The sequence below is a fragment of the Polypterus senegalus genome, chromosome 13 (genome assembly GCF_016835505.1).
Source record: "Polypterus senegalus isolate Bchr_013 chromosome 13, ASM1683550v1, whole genome shotgun sequence".
NCBI lineage: Eukaryota > Metazoa > Chordata > Cladistia > Polypteriformes > Polypteridae > Polypterus > Polypterus senegalus.
In genome coordinates, this window is record NC_053166.1 from 67,259,995 (window position 1) to 67,283,276 (window position 23,282).

At 36.1% G+C, this 23,282-nt stretch overlaps 1 protein-coding gene across 4 annotated transcripts in view; it reads left to right on the plus strand.

Annotated features, from left to right (window-relative positions):
- tnip1 (TNFAIP3 interacting protein 1) overlaps positions 1–23,282 on the plus strand; it is a 119,977-nt gene that overhangs the window by 91,040 nt on the left and 5,655 nt on the right. For 3 of the 4 annotated variants that reach the window (XM_039776130.1, XM_039776128.1, XM_039776129.1), the window contains exons 12-17: positions 337–465; positions 1,378–1,509; positions 7,385–7,510; positions 13,658–13,738; positions 18,584–18,772; positions 19,791–19,875. In XM_039776130.1, the coding sequence (XP_039632064.1) occupies positions 337–465; positions 1,378–1,509; positions 7,385–7,510; positions 13,658–13,738; positions 18,584–18,772; positions 19,791–19,875 (742 nt within the window). The remainder of the gene's footprint in view (positions 1–336; positions 466–1,377; positions 1,510–7,384; positions 7,511–13,657; positions 13,739–18,583; positions 18,773–19,790; positions 19,876–23,282) is intronic. The other variant, XM_039776132.1, reaches the window with a different exon arrangement.

Here is a 23,282-nt window from a genome sequence, read left to right on the forward strand (position 1 = left end):
TGTGTTTATTTATTAACACAGGTTAATATAAATCGGGTTATACACTTATTTTATACATTTGTGGATTCCAAGATTGAATTGAATTACCTTTTTGATAATGTCTATTAATTTAGGATTGCTGTTACGAAGGGGTAAAGAGTGATTTTTGGGTCGTCCGATTTCTGTTTTTTCTCATAATGTAAATGTTTGAAACTTGTCTTTTATTTGATTAGTCACAGTGTGCAGAACTGTATTGATCAATGAAGAAGTGCATTTAATAATATTTCAAATTCAGAATACTAGACTATAAAATTTGAACATTTTTATTGAGGCACTATAAATGTCCTTTTTTTCTAGTCTGAGAAAGAAAAGTATATAACAGAGGTTACAGAGCTGAAACAAAAGATTAAATACATGCAGGATCAACTAAATCCACTTACTAAGCAATGGGAATATCAAGAAAAGGAGATTCAACGCTTAAACAAGGTGAGTACTTTAAGTCATGCATGAAGCACCAATACTGTGAAAAAACTGTTCCTTATTATATTTAGGATACTTGCATTTCAGTATCTTAATTTATTACAATTCTGTATTTATTGGCTGACATTACTTATCATTTGATGCAAAAAAATTACTACAGGTAACTGTTATTATGGAATTACTATATGTACCATCACTGTAGACTTTGGTAAATTGATTTCACATTCTTATATATTTAATAGTGATTAGTATCACAAAGGTTGAATGAAAAATTAAGGGAAAAAATATATTCTTTTTATGGGTTTTGGGGTGCTACCTATAAATTCTTAATTCAGAAGATCATTATGATGCATTTTATAATAGATTTGTTGTCCAGTGCTAAATAGATATTAAAAATAAATATTTTTCCAATTTTTCTTTCATGTCTTTAAAAATCTGAAATTTTCCATTTAGTTTAAGAAATAAACATAAATCTGCAGATATCATATTACTTTTTTCAAGTAATGATTTGCAAAAACAACTGCAGTGGGAGTTGACAAATGCTGTTTTGTTTTTGGTTAGTCGTACCATCAGCAGATTAACATTTTTAGAGGGACTTAAAATGGTTATAATCTATTTTTATCAACCATACACCAAAACAAAAGCTACAAACCTCTTGTTCATACATACATTGTGCTTCAGTAAATGGAAAAGTAATTAGAATAATTATGACCTGAGGAAAGAAACTTTAATAATAAGCCCCATCTATATTTAAATTCACACATAAACATACTTTTTATTCAACAGCCTTCACTAAATTGATACCTATTTAAAGTCATATATAAGAAAATTAGGATTACACAGAATATTAGTACTGAAAAAGCACCAAAAAACATACATTGCCTCTGTTGAATATTGTATTTTTGTGTGTGTCTTCAGGCCCTAGAAGAAGCTTTGAACCTGCAAACTGCTACAGCACCCCAGGCCACAGTTTTTAATAATCATGGAGATGGCGGAATGAACTTAAGACGACAGGAGCTGCTTACACAGATTTCTGTTCTAAAGGAACAGGTATGCACATTGGTGTATTAAAAAATAGCTCAAAACATGTTGATTATTATTGCCAATTGAAGTCATTATTTTAGTACAGTAGGTTCTGTAAATATAAAAATATAGCATCTGTTGTTAATATTGCCAAAATACAAACCGGATTCCAAAAAAGTTGGGACACTAAACAAATTGTGAATAAAAACTGAATGCAATGATGTGGAGATGGCAAATGTCAATATTTTATTTGTAATAGAACGTAGGTGACAGATCAAATGTTTAATCCGAGTAAATGTATCATTTTAAAGGAAAAATATGTTGATTCAAAATTTCACGGTGTCAACAAATCCCAAAAAAGTTAGGACAAGTAGCAATAAGAGGCTGGAAAAAGTAAATTTGAGCATAACGAAGAGCTGGAAGACCAATTAACACTAATTAGGTCAATTGGCAACATGATTGGGTATAAAATGAGCTTCTCAGAGTGGCAGTGTCTCTCAGAAGCCAAGATGGGTAGAGGATCACCAATTCCCACAATTTTGCGCAGAAAGATAGTGGAGCAATATCAGAAAGATGTTACCCAGCGAAAAATTGCAAAGACTTTGCATCTATCATCATCAACTGTGCATAACATCATCCGAAGATTCAGAGAATCTGGAACAATCTCTGTGCGTAAGGGTCAAGGCCGTAAAACCATACTGGATGCCCGTGATCTCCGGGCCCTTAAAACGAAACTGCACCACAAACAGGAATGCTACTGTAAAGGAAATCACAGAATGGGCTCAGGAATACTTCCAGAAACCATTGTCAGTGAACACAATCCACCGTGCCATCCGCCGTTGCCAGCTGAAACTCTACAGTGCAAAGAAGAAGCCATTTCTAAGCAAGATCCACAAGCTCAGGCGTTGTCACTGGGCCAGGGATCATTTAAAATGGAGTGTGGCAAAATGGAAGACTATTCTGTGGTCAGGCGAGTCACGATTCAAGTTCGTTTGGAAATCTGGGACGCCATGTCATCCGGACCAAAGAGGACAAGGACAACCCAAGTTGTTATCAACGCTCAGTTCAGAAGCCTGCATCTCTGATGGTATGGGGTTGCATGAGTGCATGTGGCATGGGCAGCTTGCATGTCTGGAAAGGCACCATCAATGCAGAAAAATATATTCAGGTTCTAGAACAACATATGCTCCCATCCAGACGTCATCTCTTTCAGGGAAGACCCTGCATTTTCAACAAGATAATGCCAGACCACATTCTGCATCAATCACAACATCATGGCTGCGTAGGAGAAGGATCCGGGTACTGAAATGGCCAGTCTGCAGTCCAGATCTTTCACCTATAGAGAACATTTGGCGCATCATAAAGAGGAAGGTGTGACAAAGAAGGCCCAAGACGATTGAACAGTTAGAGGCCTGTATTAGACAAGAATGGGAGAGTATTTCTAAACTTGAGAAACTGGTCTCCTCGGTCCCCAGACGTCTGTTGAGTGTTGTAAGAAGAAGGGGAGATGCCACACAGTGGTGAAAATGGCCTTGTCCCAACTTTTTTGGGATTTGTTGACACCATGAAATTCTGAATCAACATATTTTTCCCTTGAAATGATACATTTTCTCAGTTTAAACTTTTGTTCCGTGATTTATGTTCTATTCTGAATAAAATATTAGAAGTTGGCACCTCCACATCATTGCATTCAGTTTTTATTTACGATTTGTATAGTGTCCCAACTTTTTTGGAATCCGGTTTGTATATACAGTAGTTGGATATATGTATGTACAGTGCATCCGGAAAGTATTCACAGCGCATGACTTTGTCCACATTTTATGTTACTGCCTTATTCCAAAATGGATTAAATTCATTTTTTTACCTCAGAATTCTACACACAACACCCCATAACGACAACATGAAAAAAGTTCACTTGAGGTTTTCACAAATTTATTAAAAATAAAAAAACTGAGAAATCACATGTACATAAGTATTCACAGCCTTGCTCAATACTTTGTTGATGCACCTTTGGCAGCAATTACAGCCTCAAGTCTTTCTGAATATGATGCCACAAGCTTGGCACACCTATCCTTGGCCAGTTTCGCCCATTCCTCTTTGCAGCACCTCTCAAGCTCCATCAGGTTGGATGGGAAGCGTCGGTGCACAGCCATTTTAAGATCTCTCCAGAGATGTTCAATCGGATTCAAGTCTGAGCTCTGGGGGGGTCCACTTAAGGATTCACAGAGTTGTCCTGAAGTCACTCCTTTGATATCTTGGCAGTGTGCTTAGGGTCGTTGTCCTGCTGAAAGATGAACCATCGCCCCAGTCTGAGGTCAAGAGCACTCTGGAGCAGGTTTTAATCCAGGAAGTCTCTGTACATTGCTGCAGTCATCTTTCCCTTTATCCTGACTAGTCTCCCAGTTCCTGCCGCTGAAAAACATCCCCACAGCATGATGCTGCCACTACCGTGCTTCACTGTAGGGATGGTATTAGCCTGGTGATGAGCGGTGCCTGGTTTTCTCCAAACGTGACTCCTGGCATTCACACCAAAGAGTTCAATCTTTGTCTAATCAGACCAGAGAATTTTGTTTCTCATGGTCTGAGAGTCCTTCAGGTGCCTTTTGGCAAACTCCAGACAGGCTGCCATGTGCCTTTTACTAAGGAGTGGCATCCATCTGGCCACTCTACCATACAGGCCTGATTGGTGGATTGCTGCAGAAATGGTTGTCCTCCTGGAAGGTTCTCCTATTGCCACAGAGGACCTCTGGAGTTCTGACAGAGTGACCATCGGGTTCTTGGTCACCTCCCTGACAAAGGCCCTTCTCCCCCGATCGCTCAGTTTAGATGGCCGGCCAGCTCTAGGAAGAGTCCTGGTGGTTTCGAACTTCTTCCACTTACAGATGATGGAGGCAACTGTGCTCATTGGAACGTTCAAAGCAGCAGAAATTTTTCCGTAACCTTCCCCAGATTTGTGCCTTGAGACAATCCTGTCTCGGAGGTCTACAGATAATTCCTTTGGCTTCATGCTTGGTTTGTGCTCTGACATGAACTGTCAACTGTGGGACCTTATATAAACAGGTGTGTGCCTTTCCAAATCATCTCCAATCAACTGAATTTACCACAGGTGGACTCCAATTAAGCTGCAGAAACATCTCAAGGATGATCAGGGGAAACAGGATGCACCTGAGCTCAATTTTGAGCTTCATGGCAAAGGCTGTGAATACTTATGTACATGTGCGTTCTCAATTTTTTTATTTTTAATAAATTTGCAAAAATCTCAAGTAAACATTTTTCACATTGTCATTATGGAGTGTTGTGTGTAGAATTATGAGGAAAAAATCAATTTAATCAATTCTGGAATAAGGCTGTAACAGAACAAAATGTGGAAAAAGTGATGCACTGTAAATACTTTCCGGATGCACTGTATGTATTGTAGAGCTAAATAATGTATTAAGTGTAAAAACTTAAAAATGTAAAATCCTGTATTACAAAGAACATAATGATATTTTCTTAAGTACAGGTCTCAATCATTTTTAGGTCATTGTTGGAGCTCTAATAGTTGAAAAGTTGAAGGGACTACATAATAAGAAATTAATGCGTCCTTGAAACAGACACTAAATGATAGGCTTGCACAAAAAAAAAACGTAATGTATTTACCTGGTACTGACAAAAGTATGTAATAATTTTTTGAGATAAAACACTCTTAAAAATTTTAACTAAAAGAAGAACTAGAACACCTTTTTCAGTTGGTAATAACTAAACAAAATTCCCCTCCTTTTGTATTAATAAGTAAAAGCAACCTCTATAATTTACTTGAACTGCTTTCCAAATAAGTAATGTATGCTAAATCTAAATATGGGTAAATAACCATTGTGATTGCATAGGCACTAAGATCCAGAAGCTTTTCTGGGTTGCATGTTCAAATGAGTTGGGCCACAGGTTGAGAATCCCTGCCTTGGAAGCTAAAGTAAATGGCAATACATGCAAAGCATGTCTGTGTGATTGTTATACTAAATAATACAGCCTTTCATGATGGTAGCGGTATACTCTCCAAACACAGTGCCCTGATCTTCACTACATGAGTATCCTTTAAATTGTTTAAGGATTATGGAAATTATATAACGCATACACCATGGCAGGCCCTGTCACTAGATCTCAGTAAAACAAAAGACTTCGAGATTTATGATAGAGCTGCAACCAAGACAGTTTTTTCCACCACCATTATCAGAATGCCAAATAATGGAGCATTTCTTGGAAGAATTGATGTTGCACCCCTCTAGTGCAATTCCAGATACTTACAAAATCCATGTGAATTCTCATTGAAATTGTTCTGGGAGCTTATTGTGGTCACAGGGCTATGAAGTTGGACTCCAACTTGAAAATTTGTAAGTTTGACTCAAAAGTTAATATATGCTAAGTTTTTAAGTGTAGCTTTTATAGAAGAAATTACTATTCTCTAACTGCGGTGGGCTGTCACCTTGCCCGGGTTTGTTCCTGCCTTGTGCCATGTTCTGGCTGGGATTGGCACCAGCAGACCCCCGCAACCCTGTGTTAGGATATAGCGGGTTGGAAAATGACTGACTGACTATTCTCTAATGGTTAGTGGGTTATTTATTTATGTATTTATGGTGTTGTAAATGACAACAAACACCCTCATCTTTTATAGTGTACAGCAAATGAGAGTGCTTGTAAAAAAACACAGAAGGAAAAGAATCTAGTAGGACTCCATGTAAAAGTTGTGGGTTTGGAACCTTTTCAGTCCCATGAATAAGTATTGGCTGTCAGAGTTTGCCAGTTGCTTATAATGTGCAATAAACCTCCAGTAAATATTTTTATTTTTGAATATATGAATAAAACCATTTCATTATAAAAATTATCTTTTATGTATTATCGGTCCAATGATAGTGTTCTTATTTTTATGATGTCATTTCAAATGCCACGTATTTAAAGCATATTCTGAAAATAGAGGGGATAGATGTAAAAAGAGTAATCAAACCCAGCCATCATAACACAGTAAAAAAGATGATGAAGTCAAACTATTGTTTAGTTTCTGATGGAAAGGAGCTGTCTGAGCTATGTTTTATACTCTGCAACTAAATCTGATTGTGTTTCAGAGAGAAGTAAGACCCTGACTCTCAAGGTCATTTTGTAATTTTTTTCCGTGTCTTGCTTGAACTGCATTCTTATGATGTCTGCAATGCCACTCTTCTAGCCATTTACACCCTGCTTGATGCAGGTGTCAACTTTCTTAATAAAGGAATTAACTTTAACACAGATTACATCTTCATTTGGTTAATTGTTCTGTTTTATTTGTGTTTTTGTCACAATAAATCTGACATCACATTTGGAAATGAAGCCATATTAGAGCAATACTGACCCCAGTGGTGGAGTAAGAATATAATCTCTGCCATAAAAGCCAAATCCATGACTACAGTTTTACAGCCTTGGCTAGTCCAGTCCCTTATTAAGAATATTTGCACTGTTGCTTTTTTCCTGTTGGGATAGAATTAGGAAATGCTTCCAGAAGCTTGTAAATGTAATGTATGTTGTATTATGAACATGGAGAAACATATTAAAGATAACCTAAATGTGTATGTTAAAGAATTTCTGATTAGCAGAGATCAAAGGTAGAAGCTTTAGATTGAATATTTTATTGGAAAAACCATGTTTTTGAAAACATCATGAAAAAGTTATTTCAGATCCAAGCACCATAAAATTCATTAGGTATGTTTTGCATTTTTAATATTAAGGCATTTTTATTATTCAACAGGATGAAATTTGAGAGTTATATGCCTTCTCATTTTCAAAATTTCCAGTACTACGGGAAATGCAACTCACCTACCATAAACCCATATGGAACTAATTTAATAAACTAAACTCTTTTTGTATTATTTTTTTTTATTATATTCTTTATTTTTAGGTGAAAATATATGAAGAGGACTTCCAGAAAGAGAGAAGTGACAGAGAACGCATGAATGAAGAAAAGGAAAAACTGAAGAAACAAGTTGAGCGACTACAGGGCCAAGTGTCTGTGTTGAACAACCAGGTATGCAGGTACTAATGTTTGTGTCATGTTTCCTTTTTTATCAACAGTGAGTTTTTGAAATCAGGACACATATGTTTCTCATCTAAATGTGTTTGTTATAATGTAAAAGAAAGTTTTAATTCTTTTAATACGTTTTTACTACATATTTTTAAATTAGCTACACATTTATAAACATTAAAGCCTGTGCAAGTATACATACAGTGGGGGAAGCAAGTATTGAACATGTCATCATTTTTTTCAGTAATTATATTTCCAATGAGGCTATTCACATGAAATTCTCATTAGACATTGGTATTAACTCAATAAATCCGCAAGTAGTTAGGACGTAAATTCACTTTCTATCTGTGCAAATTGATATCAGGTGGGTTAGTACATACTGATGGGCAGTAAAAAGGTGTTTTGCTACCAAGGTGTCACACAAGAAGCATCTCATCATGGGCAAAAGCAAAGAGCTCTAACAAGATCTACAAAACGTAATTGTTGAAAACCATATCAATGGGAACTGGTTACAGACGTATTTCAAAACTTCTGAATCTTCTAGTAAGCACCTCTGGGGGCATTATCTGCAAGTGGTTAGTAACATTACTCCACCAACAACTGGCCATGCACAGGAGCTCCTCGCAAGATTTCTGACTAGGGAGTCAGAAGGTTAGTCGGCAGAGTAACCCTAGAGTGAAGAACCACTCCAAAGAATCTCAAGAAAGATTTAGAGGCTGCAGGTACAATTGTTAAGAAAAAACAATAGACGGTGCACTGCACTAGCATGGCCTTTATGCAAGCTTACCCCGCAAGATTCCTATACTTAAGAAAAGGCATGTTGAAGCTTGTTTAAAGTTTGCTACACAACATTTAGACAGGCCTGTGAAAATCTGGTAGACAACCAGGCACTGCTCATCACTTGTCCAATACAGTCCCCACAGTGAAGCATGGCGGTGGCAGCATCATGCTGTGGGGGTGTTTTTCAGCTGCAGGGACAGGACGACTGGTTGCAATCGAGGGAAAGATGAATGTGGCCAAGTAGAGGGATATCCTGGACAAAAACCTTCTCCAGAGTGCTATGGACCTCAGACTGGGCCGAAGGTTTACCTTCTAACAAGACAATGACCCTAAGCACACAGCTAAAATAACGAAGGAGTGGCTTCACAACAAATCTGTGACTGTGCCTGAATGGCCCAGCAAGAGCCCTGACTTAAACCCAATTGAGCATCTCTGGAGAGACCTAAAAATAGCTGTCCACCAACTTTTACCATCCAACCTGACAGAACTGGAGAGGATCTGCAAGGAGGAATCGCAGAGGATCCCCAAATCCAGGTGTGAAAAACTTGTTGCATCTTTCCCAAGAAGACTTGTGGCTGTATTAGCTCAAAAGGGTGCTTCTACTAAATACTGAGCAAAGGGTCTGAATACTTAGGACCATGTGATATTTCAGTTTTTCTTTTTTAATAAATCTGCAACAATTTCAAAAATTCTTTTTTTGTCTGTCAATATGGGGTGCTGTGTGTACATTAATGAGGAAAAAAATTAATTTAGATGATTTTAGCAAATGGCTGCAATATAACAAAGAGTGAAAAGTTGAAGGGGGTCTGAATACTTTCCGTACCCACTGTATATGAATGTATGTGTATATATTTAGTATAAAATAAAATATTTACATAATATTGACTGTTAAAATTAGTTTCCATACAATGTTAATAACTACTTCGCTACAGAAGTACTTGCTGCCGCAGAAATTTCCAAGATTATTAACTGATGATTAACTACATTGCTTGTATAACCCATCTGCTGGTTGTAGCTAATGGCAAGTAATGGTAATAAATAGCAACACATAAAGTCACCATCTGTCTGTTGAACTTGTAAATAAGGAGCTGTAGTAGTCAAATAGGTGACCACAGGGCCAAAGTTAAATATTACTATACAAGAATTAGTGAGCACATCATTTTTTAATGAAATTTTCATTTTTCTGCTTTATTCATGAACATTTGTTTTATTTTCTGTATTCTAGATATACATTCCTATATTCAGCACATGTTCTGTTTCTGTTGTATTTATATAGTAAATGAGACATTCTAAAGTGCATTAACAACAATATGACTTTGTGAACTGTATACTGTGTTTTGTACTTACCAGTTATACTATATATAGTACTATAAATACAGTTGCTATTCAAGATAATATAGTAAGTTGTTAGCAGTGTCCTTACATCTGAATACTATTTGAAAAGAAAACGTGCCAACCAAGATTGCAAACCTTAGATAAAATTTCCGTCTGCTAAACTATTAATATTTCCTGGCAGTCACGTTATTAAAGTCGAAAAAGCAGTTCCAGTGAAAATGTTTCTCATGATGATGTTCATGTACTGTTGTCTCAATCTGCACTAATTTAGTTTGTTGTTCATAGAGACTCTATTCTTAGCTTTATAAATAAGCTGCAGATTTTTGCTGTCTGCTTAACATTTTGAAAATGTCAAGATTTCGATTTTGAGTGTAGAAAACCTTTCTGTTTACAAATTTCCCTTTACATGTTTTATATTCAGGGCTAATTTTTGTTTTAATACCATTTGATATCTTTGCCTTTATTGTATGCTGTTCTCATTCATTCATAAATATCTAACATAACCAAATAGTTAATAAATTACCTGTACTTGCATATAGTATTCATATAAATGATTGGGTTGTTTCCTATATTGCACACAATGTTTCCAGGACTTGCTATAATTGGACTATGCAACAGGTATACTCCTGAACTGCAGCAATTTAATAACATGACTTTAATAATCAGGATAAAAACTTTATAAGCTGACATTTTCCATTCTTCATAATTATGTATGAAGTTTTATGTAATATACAGAATATTCACTTGTAGCAGAAGAATTGTGTATCAGAAACAGAGCCATGCATGCTTAAAGTTACTTACTGATTTTATACTTACTGCTGCTGTCTGATTGAAGTACTCATTTTTAAATTATTTAGTCACATTTTTTCCATGATTACCCTGGGACCATATAAGAATGTGAGACATATTGTGTGAAATCACTCTAAGACTAACAAACTTCCTAATCATGCAACATCTCTTGTTGGTAGTAATTAGTTTAAATTCCTCAAAGTACAACTTTTTGATTGTGTGATCTTGTTCTGAGACGCAAAATTCAGCAAAACAAAACCAGCCAATAAGGCTGAGTGATGTTTTATTATCTGCTGTGTTCAATTGGTCAAGTGGAAAAAGGTTCACAAATCTTGGTAAATAATTACATGTAACGGTACTTTAATTTATTTGTAGAAAAAAGCAAGTATGAGAAATGCCAAAATATGTACACTATATTTTATGTAACAGAAAAAAATATTTATTTAGCTTTTTTAAATATCTCTTTGAACACATTTGCCAAACTTATATAAACTGAATTCACCCTTACTGTAATGTTTTCATATAGTCCACCATACAATAGGCATTACATTTATATAACCAAAACTTCTTAACCAGGAATCTGTTTAGAAATGATTAAGAGTCGAGGTTTCAAATACTCATGTATTGTTCCTTGCAATTGTAAATCATTGCTCTGAAAAGCCTGTGAACAACATCACTGTATAGTTGAGTAATATCCTTATTTCCACTCCTGCCTTCATAGAGATATCATCATTTGAAACTGCAAGTCCTCTTGTCCTCTGGTAGGAAAACACACTGTAAACCCAAGTATAAAATTTACCAGTAAGCCAGTCATCACCTTGACCTTCATCAGTGGGTGGTGTTGGATCTTGCACTTGATTTTTTTCTATCCCTTGAACCTACAATTAAAACGGCTGCTTCACAGAGCATGCAGTAATGTCGAATATTTTGACCTAACTTGCATGCAACTAGCGACATGGTTAACACTACAGGGCAGTCTATGACAGACAAGATAGACGGGGTTGCCCTCATCACAATTTTTATATATTGTATATACATTGGATACAAAAAGTATTTAAACCCTTTCACTTTGTATGCAATGTGTTGTGCTGTAGATTTAATTTTAAATGGGTAAATTTGCCATTTTTTCCCATTAATCTACATATTGTAACCCATTTCAAGCCAAAATTACGTCAAGGTCTTTTCACCATTTATCCTGTGTGTGTTTGTATGTTCTGATGATAATTAGTATGAATGGATAAATTAACCTAATATGTTTATCCTTTATCCAAATAAACATTTTTCCTTATTGTGTTAAATTATGTTGTTAATCTAGTCATTTTTAAAAATATATTTTATCTCTGCTTGCCTCAGCCCAAGAGAACAAAGAATATTTCTATCTTACATTATTAAAGACAGTTATCTTATTTTTATCCATAACAAGTAGAAAAAAAAATATTTTGTGAAAATAAACAAGGAATCATGCTATTATTGTCCCAACTGTGATGTTGGATTTTATATTTCAACGTGCTTCAAGATATTCCACACAAATCACACATTTTGGCAGTATATACAGTATTAACATTTTATTATTAATAGTATTAGTATTTTGTTGATTATTATTACAGTAATCCCTCCTCACCACGATAGGTGAAAATCCGCGAAGTAGAAACCATATGTTTGTATGGTTATTTTTATATATTTTAAGCCCTTATAAACTCTCCCACACTATTAACATTATTAGAGCCCTCTAGATATGAAATAACACCCTTTAGTCAAAAGTTTAAACTGTGCTCCATGACAAGACAGAGATGACAGTTCTTTCTCACAATTAAAAGAATGCAAACATATCTTCTCTTCAAAGGAGCGCTGTCAGGAGCAGAGAATGTCCGTGAGAGAGCGCGCGCGCGCGACAGAAAAGCAAACAGTCAAAAAATCAATAGGGCTGTTGGACTTTTAAGTATGCGCACAGCCGCAAAGAAGGGAGCAATGTGAAGGTAGTCTTTCAGCATTTTTTAAAGTAGCCACCGTATCTTCTAGGCAAACAGCCCCTCTGCTCACACCCCCTCCGTCAGGCACAGAGCATGTCAGAGAGAGTGAGGGAGAACGAGAAAAGCAAACAATCGAGCACCACTCGGGAAGCACATCGTACTGTATATCATTGAGGAGTTTTAGTTTATACATAATACATGCTCTGATTGGGTAGCTTCTAAGCCATCCGCCAATAGCGTCCCTTGTATGAAATCAACTGGGCAAACAAACTGAGGAAGCATGCACTTTAAATTAAAAGACCCATTGTCGGCAGAAATCCGCGAGCCAGCAAAAAATCTGTGATATATATTTAGATATGCTTACATTTAAAATCCACGATGGAGTTAAGCCGCGAAAGTCGAAGCGCGATATAGCGAGGGATCACTGTATTCATAATTATAATTATTTGTACTTTTATACTTATGACTTGGTACTTTTAGTGTTTTGCACATTTTATAGTAGTAAGATCAGATTTAATAAATATGTAATTTTTCAAGCCAAAAAAAACTTGAACTAAAGAATATGAAAAATGTAAGGCTAAAGAGGTTAAGAGTCCTGTTAATTTCAGACCAGTTTTTTTTTTTTTTTTGGTATTTGGTACGCTATATTAAATTCCTCAGGCCCAAAGGTCTATCTGCATTACCTTTGGCAGTCAGAGCACAGGATCAGCCATTGTACAGCTCCCTGTAGCAGGTTTTTTTTTTCTGCCCCCCAACACCTTCAGGTTGGATGACTATGCATGATGGAAATACTTTGTAAAAGGTTTTTAAAAAAAAAACTATTCTGCTTTTATTGTAGATTTGTTATGAAGCAGTTCTTTTGTATTTAGAAAACATGTCTTTTCAGTTTTCTAATTAATATATTGGGTAAAAATCGTTTTACACATTATTTCATTTGTTTGTATATTTAATAAACCAGAAAATATCTTTTGCACCATTGTTCATATATTAACATATGATGTTACCTAAGTAAATCAATTGTTATGTTAGCCTTTGAGATTATTACTTTATGCTAAAGCTTCTAGCTTTAAATGTCTTTCTCCTCATTCAAACAAATGTGAAGTCATAGTTCAATCAGTATTTTTCTGCTAATCACTAAGAATATGATTCTCCTCTGGAATCAGTTCAAGTATTGTTTTTCTTTCATTCTCGAACTTAGTTATTCCTAATATCTTTTGCCTAAATGTGTTGCTTTCTAAACTGTTTGCTGCTTTTTGCATCTTTTCCTGTGTATCAGCTGCTCCTGGCTCAGAGTGACTGTCAGAGAGAACGTATGGAAAAAGGCAAGCTGGAGAGACTGCACAGACACCTTAAACAGGTATTACTAAACCGTGCAAGACAGTCCACAAAATTGATACTACATTAGCACATATCTACAACATGACACAGCAGCTGTTTAAAAAGTAACAAACATCCAGTTTCTCATATATAAAAAAATGAACACTGTATGACTTTAACGTCTAGTTTGATGTTTGACATCTTCTCACATTAAATTTAAAGTCATCATAGAAAGTGCCAAAATGTGTTAAAATTCTCAGTTTGCAGTGTCATGTAAGTTCTTTGTAGTACTCTGTGTATCTTGTTTATATACAACACATTTACACTTATTGATGCTTGTCATATATTAAAGAGTTTGTAAAATTATATCACTTGTTAGATTTAGTTTGTGTAGATTTAGATTTACTATGTTTTCTATCAAGTTTCAATATTTTTGTTGGCTGCATGCAACTGAAAATGTGCTTCTTTAAATAAGCTATTTTCTAATAGTGCACTTTGTAAGTTCAGGTACAGGTGACAAGAATAAAATTAATTTACAGTTTGGTGACATATGTGAACATAGACGGAAATACAGCAAATAACATAATGCATTACAGACTGATTAGTCTGCTTTACATATCAAGTAAACTGTTTGGTGGCCCAGCCATTTTTCTCAAAGTCTGCATCATGCTGCAAGCTTTCAGTTTTTTTTTCTCCACTGACAGAAGCCTTGGCTTGTGTGGAATACTTGTAATTCACTAATTTTGATTTGCGTCTGTTTTTATGTACTGATTTTTCTTGTGTTTGAAAATCAGTTCTACCCACTGAGTCAAGTAACAATGTTAAAGTGTTGTGTTAAAAATAAAGCTGTCATTTTACAAAATGCAAAATAGTAAGTAAAATACTACTGCTATGCCAAAAATTCATTTCAGTTTACAAAAATAGCACTTAATTACGAAACACATGCAACAGAAGTTGAAGTCTTAAACACTTGTCATACCTTGTGATATTGTATCTCTTATAATGGTAATTTATATGTGAAAAACATTTTAAATTATACAAGGCCTATTTTAATAAGAAAACAAAAGTGTTCATATAGTTATAGTTTAAAGGGTAGTAAAGCAACATATATTGATACCAAGAATGATTCTGTTAGTGTAACTCCAATATATTTTAAGAACTACAGATTAAATTCAGTTGTTTAGTGAGGCATAAACTATATTTACTTATGTGTGCGCATTTAACATTTCATTACATCCAAGTAGTTGTAACAATATTTTCACTTTAAATCAGGCAAGCTATTCTTCCATTTCATTGTCACTAACTTTGGAATTTTTCCGTTGCAGTGATTTGTCGTTAGTCAGCCACTTATCAGCTGCAATTAAGGTTTTATTTCCACTATTTTAAACTGTATTTCTCCATTTTAAATTCACAAATCCTATTCCTTGACACCTTTACCTTATGGTTCAACCATTGTGATTTCGTCCTTACTGGTACAGTCATATGAAAAAGTTTGGGAACCCCTCTCAGCCTGAATAATAAAGACTCTACTTTCAACAAAAAAGATAACAGTGGTATGTCTTTCATTTCCTAGGAACATCTGAGTACTGGGGTGTTTTCCGAACAAAGATTTTTAGTGAAGCAGTATTTAGTTGTATGTAATTAAATCAAATGTGAAAAACTGGCTGTGCACAAATTTGGGTACTCTTGTAATTTTGCTGATTTGAATGCATGTAACTGCTCAATACTGATTACTAATTGGTTGGATTAGCTCGCTAAGCCTTGAACTTCATAGACAGGTGTGTTTAATCATGAGAAAAGGTATTCAAGGTTATCAATTGCAAGTTGTGCTTCCCTTTGACTCTCCTCTGAAGAGTAACAGCATGGAATCCTCAAAGCAACTCTCAAAATATCTGAAAACAAAGATTGTTCAGTATCAGGGTTTGCGTGAATGCTACAAAAAGCTATCTCAGAGGTTTAAACTGTCAGTTTCAACTGTAAGGAATGTAATCAGGGAATGGAAGCCCACAGGCACAGTTGCTGTTAAGCCCAGGTCTGGAAGGCCAAGAAAAATACAGGAGCGGCATATACACAGGATTGTGAGAATGGTTACAGACAACCCACAGATGACTTCCAAAGACCTGCAAGAACATCTTGCTGCAGGTGGAGTATCTGTACATCGTTCTACAATTCAGCACAATTTGCACAAAGAACATCTGTATGACAGGATGATGAGAAAGAAGCCCTTTCTAAACTCACACCACAAACAGAGTCGCTTGTTGTATGCAAATGCTCATTTAGACAAGCCAGATTAATTTTGGAACAAAGTGCTTTGGACTGATGAGACAAAAATTGAGTTATTTGGTCATAACAAAAAGTGCTTTGCATGGCAGAAGAACAACACCGCATTCCAAGAAAAACGCCTGCTACCTACTGTCAAATGTGGTGCAGGTTCCATCGTGCTGTGTGGTTAGTTCTAGGACTGGTTCTTGTTAAAGTCGAGGGTCGGATGAATTCAACTCAATATCAACATATTCTTCAGGATAATGTTCAAGCATCAGTCACAAAGTTAGTTACACAGGGGTTGGATATTCCAACGAGACAATGACCCAAAACACAGTTTGAAATCTACAAGGCATTCATGCAGAGGGAGACGTACAATGTTCTGGAATGGCCGTCACAGTCCCCTGACTTCATCGAAAATCTATTGGATGATTTGAAGCAGACTGTCCATGCTCAGCAGCCATCAAATGTAACTGAACTGGAGAGATTTTTGTATGGAAGAATGGTCAAAAATACCTCCATCCAGAATCCAGACACTCATCAAAGGCTATAGGAGGCATCTAGAGGCTGTTATATTTGCAAAAGGAGGCTCAACTAAGTACCGATGTAATATCTCTGTTGGGGTGCCCAAATTTATGCACCGGTCTAATTTTTGTTATGATGCTTACTGCAATATTTTCTGCTAATAAACTTAATGTCACTGCTGAAACGCCATTTCCATAAGGCATGTCATATATTAAAAGGAAGTTGCTACTTTGAAAGCTCAGCCAATGATAAACAAAAATCCAAAGAATTAAGACAGGTTCCCAAACGTTTTCATATGACTGTACCTATTTCCAGATGCATTATTAGATTCTTAAAATGCTACCAGAGGATTGATGTATAATTCCAAGAGTTCACGTAAATTATAAGCTTTTTTTGTCTGCATGTATTTCTTATTCGTTCAAAAACGATCTTCAGTGCAATGCTGAAAAGTATAAAAGTGACTTACACAACTCTTAATGAAACTGTGAGTTTCAGGTAGCTGGTTTGTCCTTTTGACTTTGGTGAAGTTTCTTATGGTTGTATGTAAAAACATCACATTTATCTCTTGCTGGCTAATTTGGTTGTTTAGTGTATTTGATTGCCCACAAGTGTTTGAATTAATGAATTTGAATATACAGTTAGGCATAAAGATAAGAACAAGAAGTTAGAAAATGTATTCATGGTATTTGGATGTCCTCAGAGGATTAAACTGATTTAAAATCTTTGAGCATTTTAAATATATTTACTTATTTCATCCTCACATTTTTAAGTATTTTGTAATAGTGAGAACACAATTAATAAAATGCATTTGCTTGTGTTAATAGACTGCATTAAGTATGTCATTTTAACAATATTTTATAATTTAATGTAGATAAATATTTAGCCCAAATAGGCTTGTGGTGACACAATGGCTTTCATAGATGGCAAATTCTAATTCAAATAATGAAAAAAATGGCATTGATTGTTTGTTAGTTGTGGAGGGCATACTGTATAATTCAAATGTCATAAGCATAACATTTTAAAATAAGTATGCTATGAATTTTTAGATTCTTTATAGAAGAATCGGGATAAAATTGAAGGCTGTTTCAGTGAAGGGCGGGTTTAGAGCCTTGCTGATAAATTATATTGTCTGGGAAAGTTGTTTTTAGTGCATATTTGTTCAGTCTCTGCTTATAGAGCAACATTTGCATACTTACTTTCCACTTACTGTATATTCAGCTATTTGAGGATTAACTTACCTCAAGAAGCAGGAGAAGTGAGCCAGTACAAGGGGTCTGCATACATGTGCCTCTCCCAGCATTTGACTTTCTTGAATTGGGGATCTCTTTTTCTGTCCGGAGTTGTTGGACAAGTTATAGAGGAAAATATACAAGTTGAAGTGACCTTTGTCAAGGTAAATTTGAAACAGTAAACTAACCTGTAACTAAGGTCAACATATAATGTTCCTCTGTTTTAAAATGATGATTTTGCAAATTTCCTAATACTTTTCAATGAAAGGCTGTCAAATTTCAAACCTTTGTACAGTGTGCTGTATTTGTGATACCTCAAAATTGAACTTTCCTGAAAAATTTCCTTGAATAAGCACACCAAATTTCAACAAATTTGGTGGCTGAGTTGTTCCATGTGGACAGGCAGAGAGAAATGGAAAATCTGGTAGGTGCTTTTCAAATTATATTCTGATGTGCATAAAAAAGTGACATCTTCCACTTTCTTCACTCTATTAGTTGTGCATAATCTGCAAATACTAATATTTCTCTGCTTTTCTTTTATGTTTGTTTGTTTTGATAATAGATTAATTTTAGCTGTCACCAATTTTTAATGGAATTTATTATGTTTCATGAAATTGCTTAGGTTTTTTTCACTCCAAGAATTGCTAATAAAATATGAAAATTGTCTGAATCCTTTTAAGCAAGGTTTACATGGGTGTTTGGTCGTCAATCTGATGCATTGTACTGTAGTTCACTGAAAATTAAGCATCTGTTTCGCAAATCAGTGAATTTTACTACTGAGGCTGGTTAGGAGTTTAGTATTTAGCTGTGAATGGCTGGAGAATTAAGGTGTTAGAATCTTATTATTTAAATTGCATCTTTGTTAATAGGGCCAACATGAGAGGGTTACATCTGATGCAGATTCTGCGGCAACTGGTCCAGCTATGGCACATCCCTACCAAGGTGCTTTTGTGTATCCATTACATCATCCTGGTCACAAAGGATTAGAAGATTGGCCTATACGTTACCCACCAAGAACAGGAACTGCGGATCATGGTAGAGATTTCCAGCAATACCATGTAAGTTAAAATCGGTAAAGATCCAAAACCTGCAAATCTATTTGGTTGTGATAGTGGTATCTTGATACTAATATGTCCTATTGCTATATAAAGAAAAATCAAGTTAAATAAATAGGAATACAGTGATCCCTCGCTATATCGCACTTCGACTTTCGCGGCTTCACTCCATCGCGGATTTTAAATGTAAGCATATCTAAATATATATCACAGATTTTTCGCTGGTTCGCAGATTTCTGCAGACAATGGGTCTTTTAATTTATGGTACATGCTTCCTCAGTTTGTTTGCCCAGTTGATTTCATACAAGGGACGCTATTGGCGGATGGCTTAGAAGCTACCCAATCAGAGCACGTATTACTTATTAACTAAAACTCCTCAATGATATATGATATGCTTCCCGCGTGGTGCTTGATTTTTTGCATTTCTCTCTCTCTCTCACTCTCTCTGACATTCTCTGCGCCTGACGGAGGGTGTGAGCAGAGGGGCTGTTTGCACAGAGGCTGTTTGCCTAGAGGATATGGACGCCCCTCTAGAAAATGCCGCTTTATCGTGGTGCTTCGGCATACTTAAAAGCCCAAAAGCACAATTTTTTGATTGTTTGCTTTTCTCTCGTTCTCTCTCTCTCTCTCTGTGCTTCTGACACGCATTCCTTTAAAGAGAAGATTTATTTGCATTCTTTTAATTGTGAGAAAGAACTGTCATCTCTGTCTTGTCATGGAGCACAGTTCAAACTTTTGACTAAAGGGTGTTATTTCATGTCTAGAGGGCTCTAATAATGTTAACAGTGTGGGAGAGTTTATAAGGGCTTAAAATATATAAAAATAACCAAACAAACATATGGTTTCTACTTCGCAGATTTTTATCCATCGCGGGGGGTTGTGGATCGCAACCCCCGCGATCGACGAGGGACTACTGTATTGTGTTTTTGGCATAGTATCTTTTTGGACTTGTAATATAATAATTTTCATTTTGCTGTTTTATTTTTTGTAATGTTTTTGTAATTTTTAAAATTATTTTTAGTTGGACTTTGCCTGGCAACCTTTTCCTCAACCAAGAAGTCCAAAAAGTCCTGCAGAAGTATCTAGCCCCACTGCAGACAATCCAGGTAAGGTATACAAAAGCTACAGATTCGAGGAGAATTTTGGTGTAATCAATGAGTTGACAATCCAGAATTCACTGAGACCTTACCTGGGGTATTAAACTCCTGTCCTAAAAATATGAAGTAGCATCATTACAAGTTTTCAGATGGAACACTGCCAAGAACAGATCTTTTTATTTTGAATGAAAGCAATTGTTTGTTTAGATTCATAATTTTGAAAATTTTCAAGACGAGAACTTGTTTCCGCAGTGGAATATTTTATTATGGAAATCTCTTCTTCAAATACATAACACATCACACATGCACTGTTAATTGATAACTTGTAAAACCCATCCATTAAACATTGGCAACGTTTTTTAAAAGTACTGCAAAACCTATCAAACGAAAACTATAGATTTGTATCTGTTTGCTTATTAATTTAAATGTATGACAGTTCAAAGATAAATTTTGCATTCAGCATAAACACAAAGACATATATAGTTACAGTATACTTAAGAGAAACTTGAACCTGCTAAAAAAGGAAGAAGTAGAATTTTAAGAGTGGCATCTGCCGTAAAGCAAACAAAATTAGAAAAGTCTATTTTCTTTTCAGAGTTCCTGTGGTTTTCCAGAGGTCGCATCCCTCCTTGTATGATTGATATTATTTATTAAAAAAATTTCTTTTCTGTCACTGAGTCTCTTAGTACTCTTGCAGTGTTTTCTCCATTCCTGTCACACTCATTCACCCACGTTCTCCTCTTCCGTATCCACCTTCCATGCACGTCATGGTTATTGATTCTAAGGCCTCTGCTGTAACTCACTCCCCACCTCCTTGAGCAGATCCACTCCAGAATGGAGACTGCCCAAGTATGGCATGCCAAGACCAACGGAGTTTTGCAAAAGAGAACATCATAATGCAGGTAACTGCTGTCTGAATCAGCTCAGCACAAGCAATTTGCAAAGCATCTCTCTCTGCGTCTCTCTCTGTCTCTGTCACAGGTCCTGTGTGCCAGTGTTACAGTATTTTTAGTTTTGTGAAATTTGGCTACTTTATTGTCATTTTTGCAGCAGTTTTAGAAATGGGAAGATCGGTACAGAAAATATAAAACGAGGAAGGCAGACAAATATTAACAATTACTAATAATAAACTGCATGCATCTAGCATTTCATTTAAGTATTATAAGATCAATACTGTGTTTCCCCAAAAATAAGATGGTGTCATATTAATTTTAGGTCCAAAAAAATGCACTAGGGCTTATTTTCGGGTAGGTCTTATTTTTATTGAAGTTCAAAAAAGTAAAGTACATTTATTCCTGTTCATCAATTATACGGTACAAACTACTGGTACATTAACGCCTGTTCAACAATCGAATCAACATGTACGGTATTCATGTCCTACAAACTACTGTACAAGGGGCTACCCAAAAGAATCTGCAATAGCGCCGCGCTGGACGGAGCCCCCAGAGCACACACCTCCCCCACCACGGCAGGCAAACACAGAATAACTTACTCCTAGGTAGTGCCCCAAGTTTCAACTCCGTCTCCTGCTGTTCTCGATCCCTGTGGCCACGAACCCCGAAAAACACCGCACCTCACCCCTTCCCAAACGAGAAAAGATTTTTCTTGCCTAAAAAAAGGTGAAATGCAGCACTCTTCCCAATCAGGAAACAAAAGCCCACAGCCACACACTGACCATAAAGAACGAGAAGAAGCAAAAAACAAGGTTGAAAGCTGTTCCACACTCACCCACTGCAGCAGGAAAAACGTGCACCCCAAAAGCCCCGGCCAGCACAGCACTACCGGTATCACAGACTCCCTTGGGCACCCCCTCCTATGTTAACTCTGGTTTAATATTCAACATGTATTCATGTTATACAAACTACCGTATGTTAACTGCTACTGCATTTATTCAAATACAATCATGTCATCTTCTTCTAGAATATCATCATAATTCTCCATATCTGAACCTGCAATTTCTTCCTGGATTTCTTTTGACTCTTAATTCCTTTAGAATTAATGGCCCCAATCGCTCATGTACAGCAATACTGCTCTCCTTAAATGAACACTTCCTGTCCAGGTAACCTGCTCGTAGTGCATTGGCAACAGCTTTCAGTGATTTTATCCCATGAATTCTTCACCCAAGTCACCACCTCTTGCAGCTTAGGCTTCACAAAGTTCCGCCACTGATTTCTATCCATTCTGTTTTCAGTGTAATCATTGACTTCTATTCGCAAATGGTCCTTGAATGGCTTGTTTATTGCAATGTCAAGTGTAACCAGAGCAGCTTTTAAGCTAAATACGGCAGCTCTCAGGACAGATGCAAAAATGGCAGATTAGCAGTAGGTCTTATTTTCGGGGGAGGGCTTATATTAGCGGTACATCAGAAATTACTGCTAGGTCTTACTTTCGGGGAAACACGATATTGGCCTGCTGCAAAACGTTTTTAGAGTTGCTAATGTTCAGTAACCTTCATCCTTTACCAAAAAATAAATAAAATAATAAGCTGAATGCAGAAGCAGAACTGGGTATCCATGAAGAAGGCCCGACTTTTACATAGACACTGAACCATTGGGAGTTGCTTGTCACTTTTTTGGCCTTAAGTTGTAGGAAATTTGTTAGTTTCTTCTCTCTTGGTTTTGACATGCATTTGAATCCAACCATATATTTTTTGTAAATGTAGAACATAGAAAGTCTTTTTTTTATTCTATATCAAATCACATTACTATTTATAACTACTGATGAACCCTGCAGACTTCGTGAATTCAGCGAAATCACAGAAATGTGTGCGAACTTCGCTGAACTCTGCGAAATTCATTGAAGTCAATGAGGAATTGGGAAACCATACTGGTTTAGTGTGGATTATAATACAGTAGAACAATGGTTTTTTTTAAGTGTTCCTTAGGGCTAGGGAAAAAAATATGGCGGCCAAATATGTGATCTGAGCTGTTAGGTAACAGTGCTAACCATGGGGTCAAATTGTATCAAACAACAAAAGATGCGAATGGCACAAGTTCCACAAACACATTGGCCATACCGCTAAGTGGCAGCATGGAACTTGCCTGTTCCATTGTTTGATGCAGCTAGAACTTCTGTTTTGTTTTTGATTTAACTGTGTGGTTACTTTCATCAAGAAAAAGGGCCTTGTAAATAGTAATAAACTTTTTATTTTTATTATCTCATGTGTGTCCTGTGTTTTTTAATGAGGGGAAGTGGAGGGTTCATTTAAGGCTTGTTTTGGGATAGCTGGGCACATAGCAAATATGCAATAATAATAATTCTTTACATATATATAGCTCTTTTCTCTCTAGTCAGTGAGCTTTAACCACCACTGATGTGTAGCGTCCATCTGGATGATGTGACGGCGCTCACTTTTTTGCCAGTACGCTAACCACACATTAGGTATTTGGTTTTGAAGTGGTGAAAGAGAGAGAGCC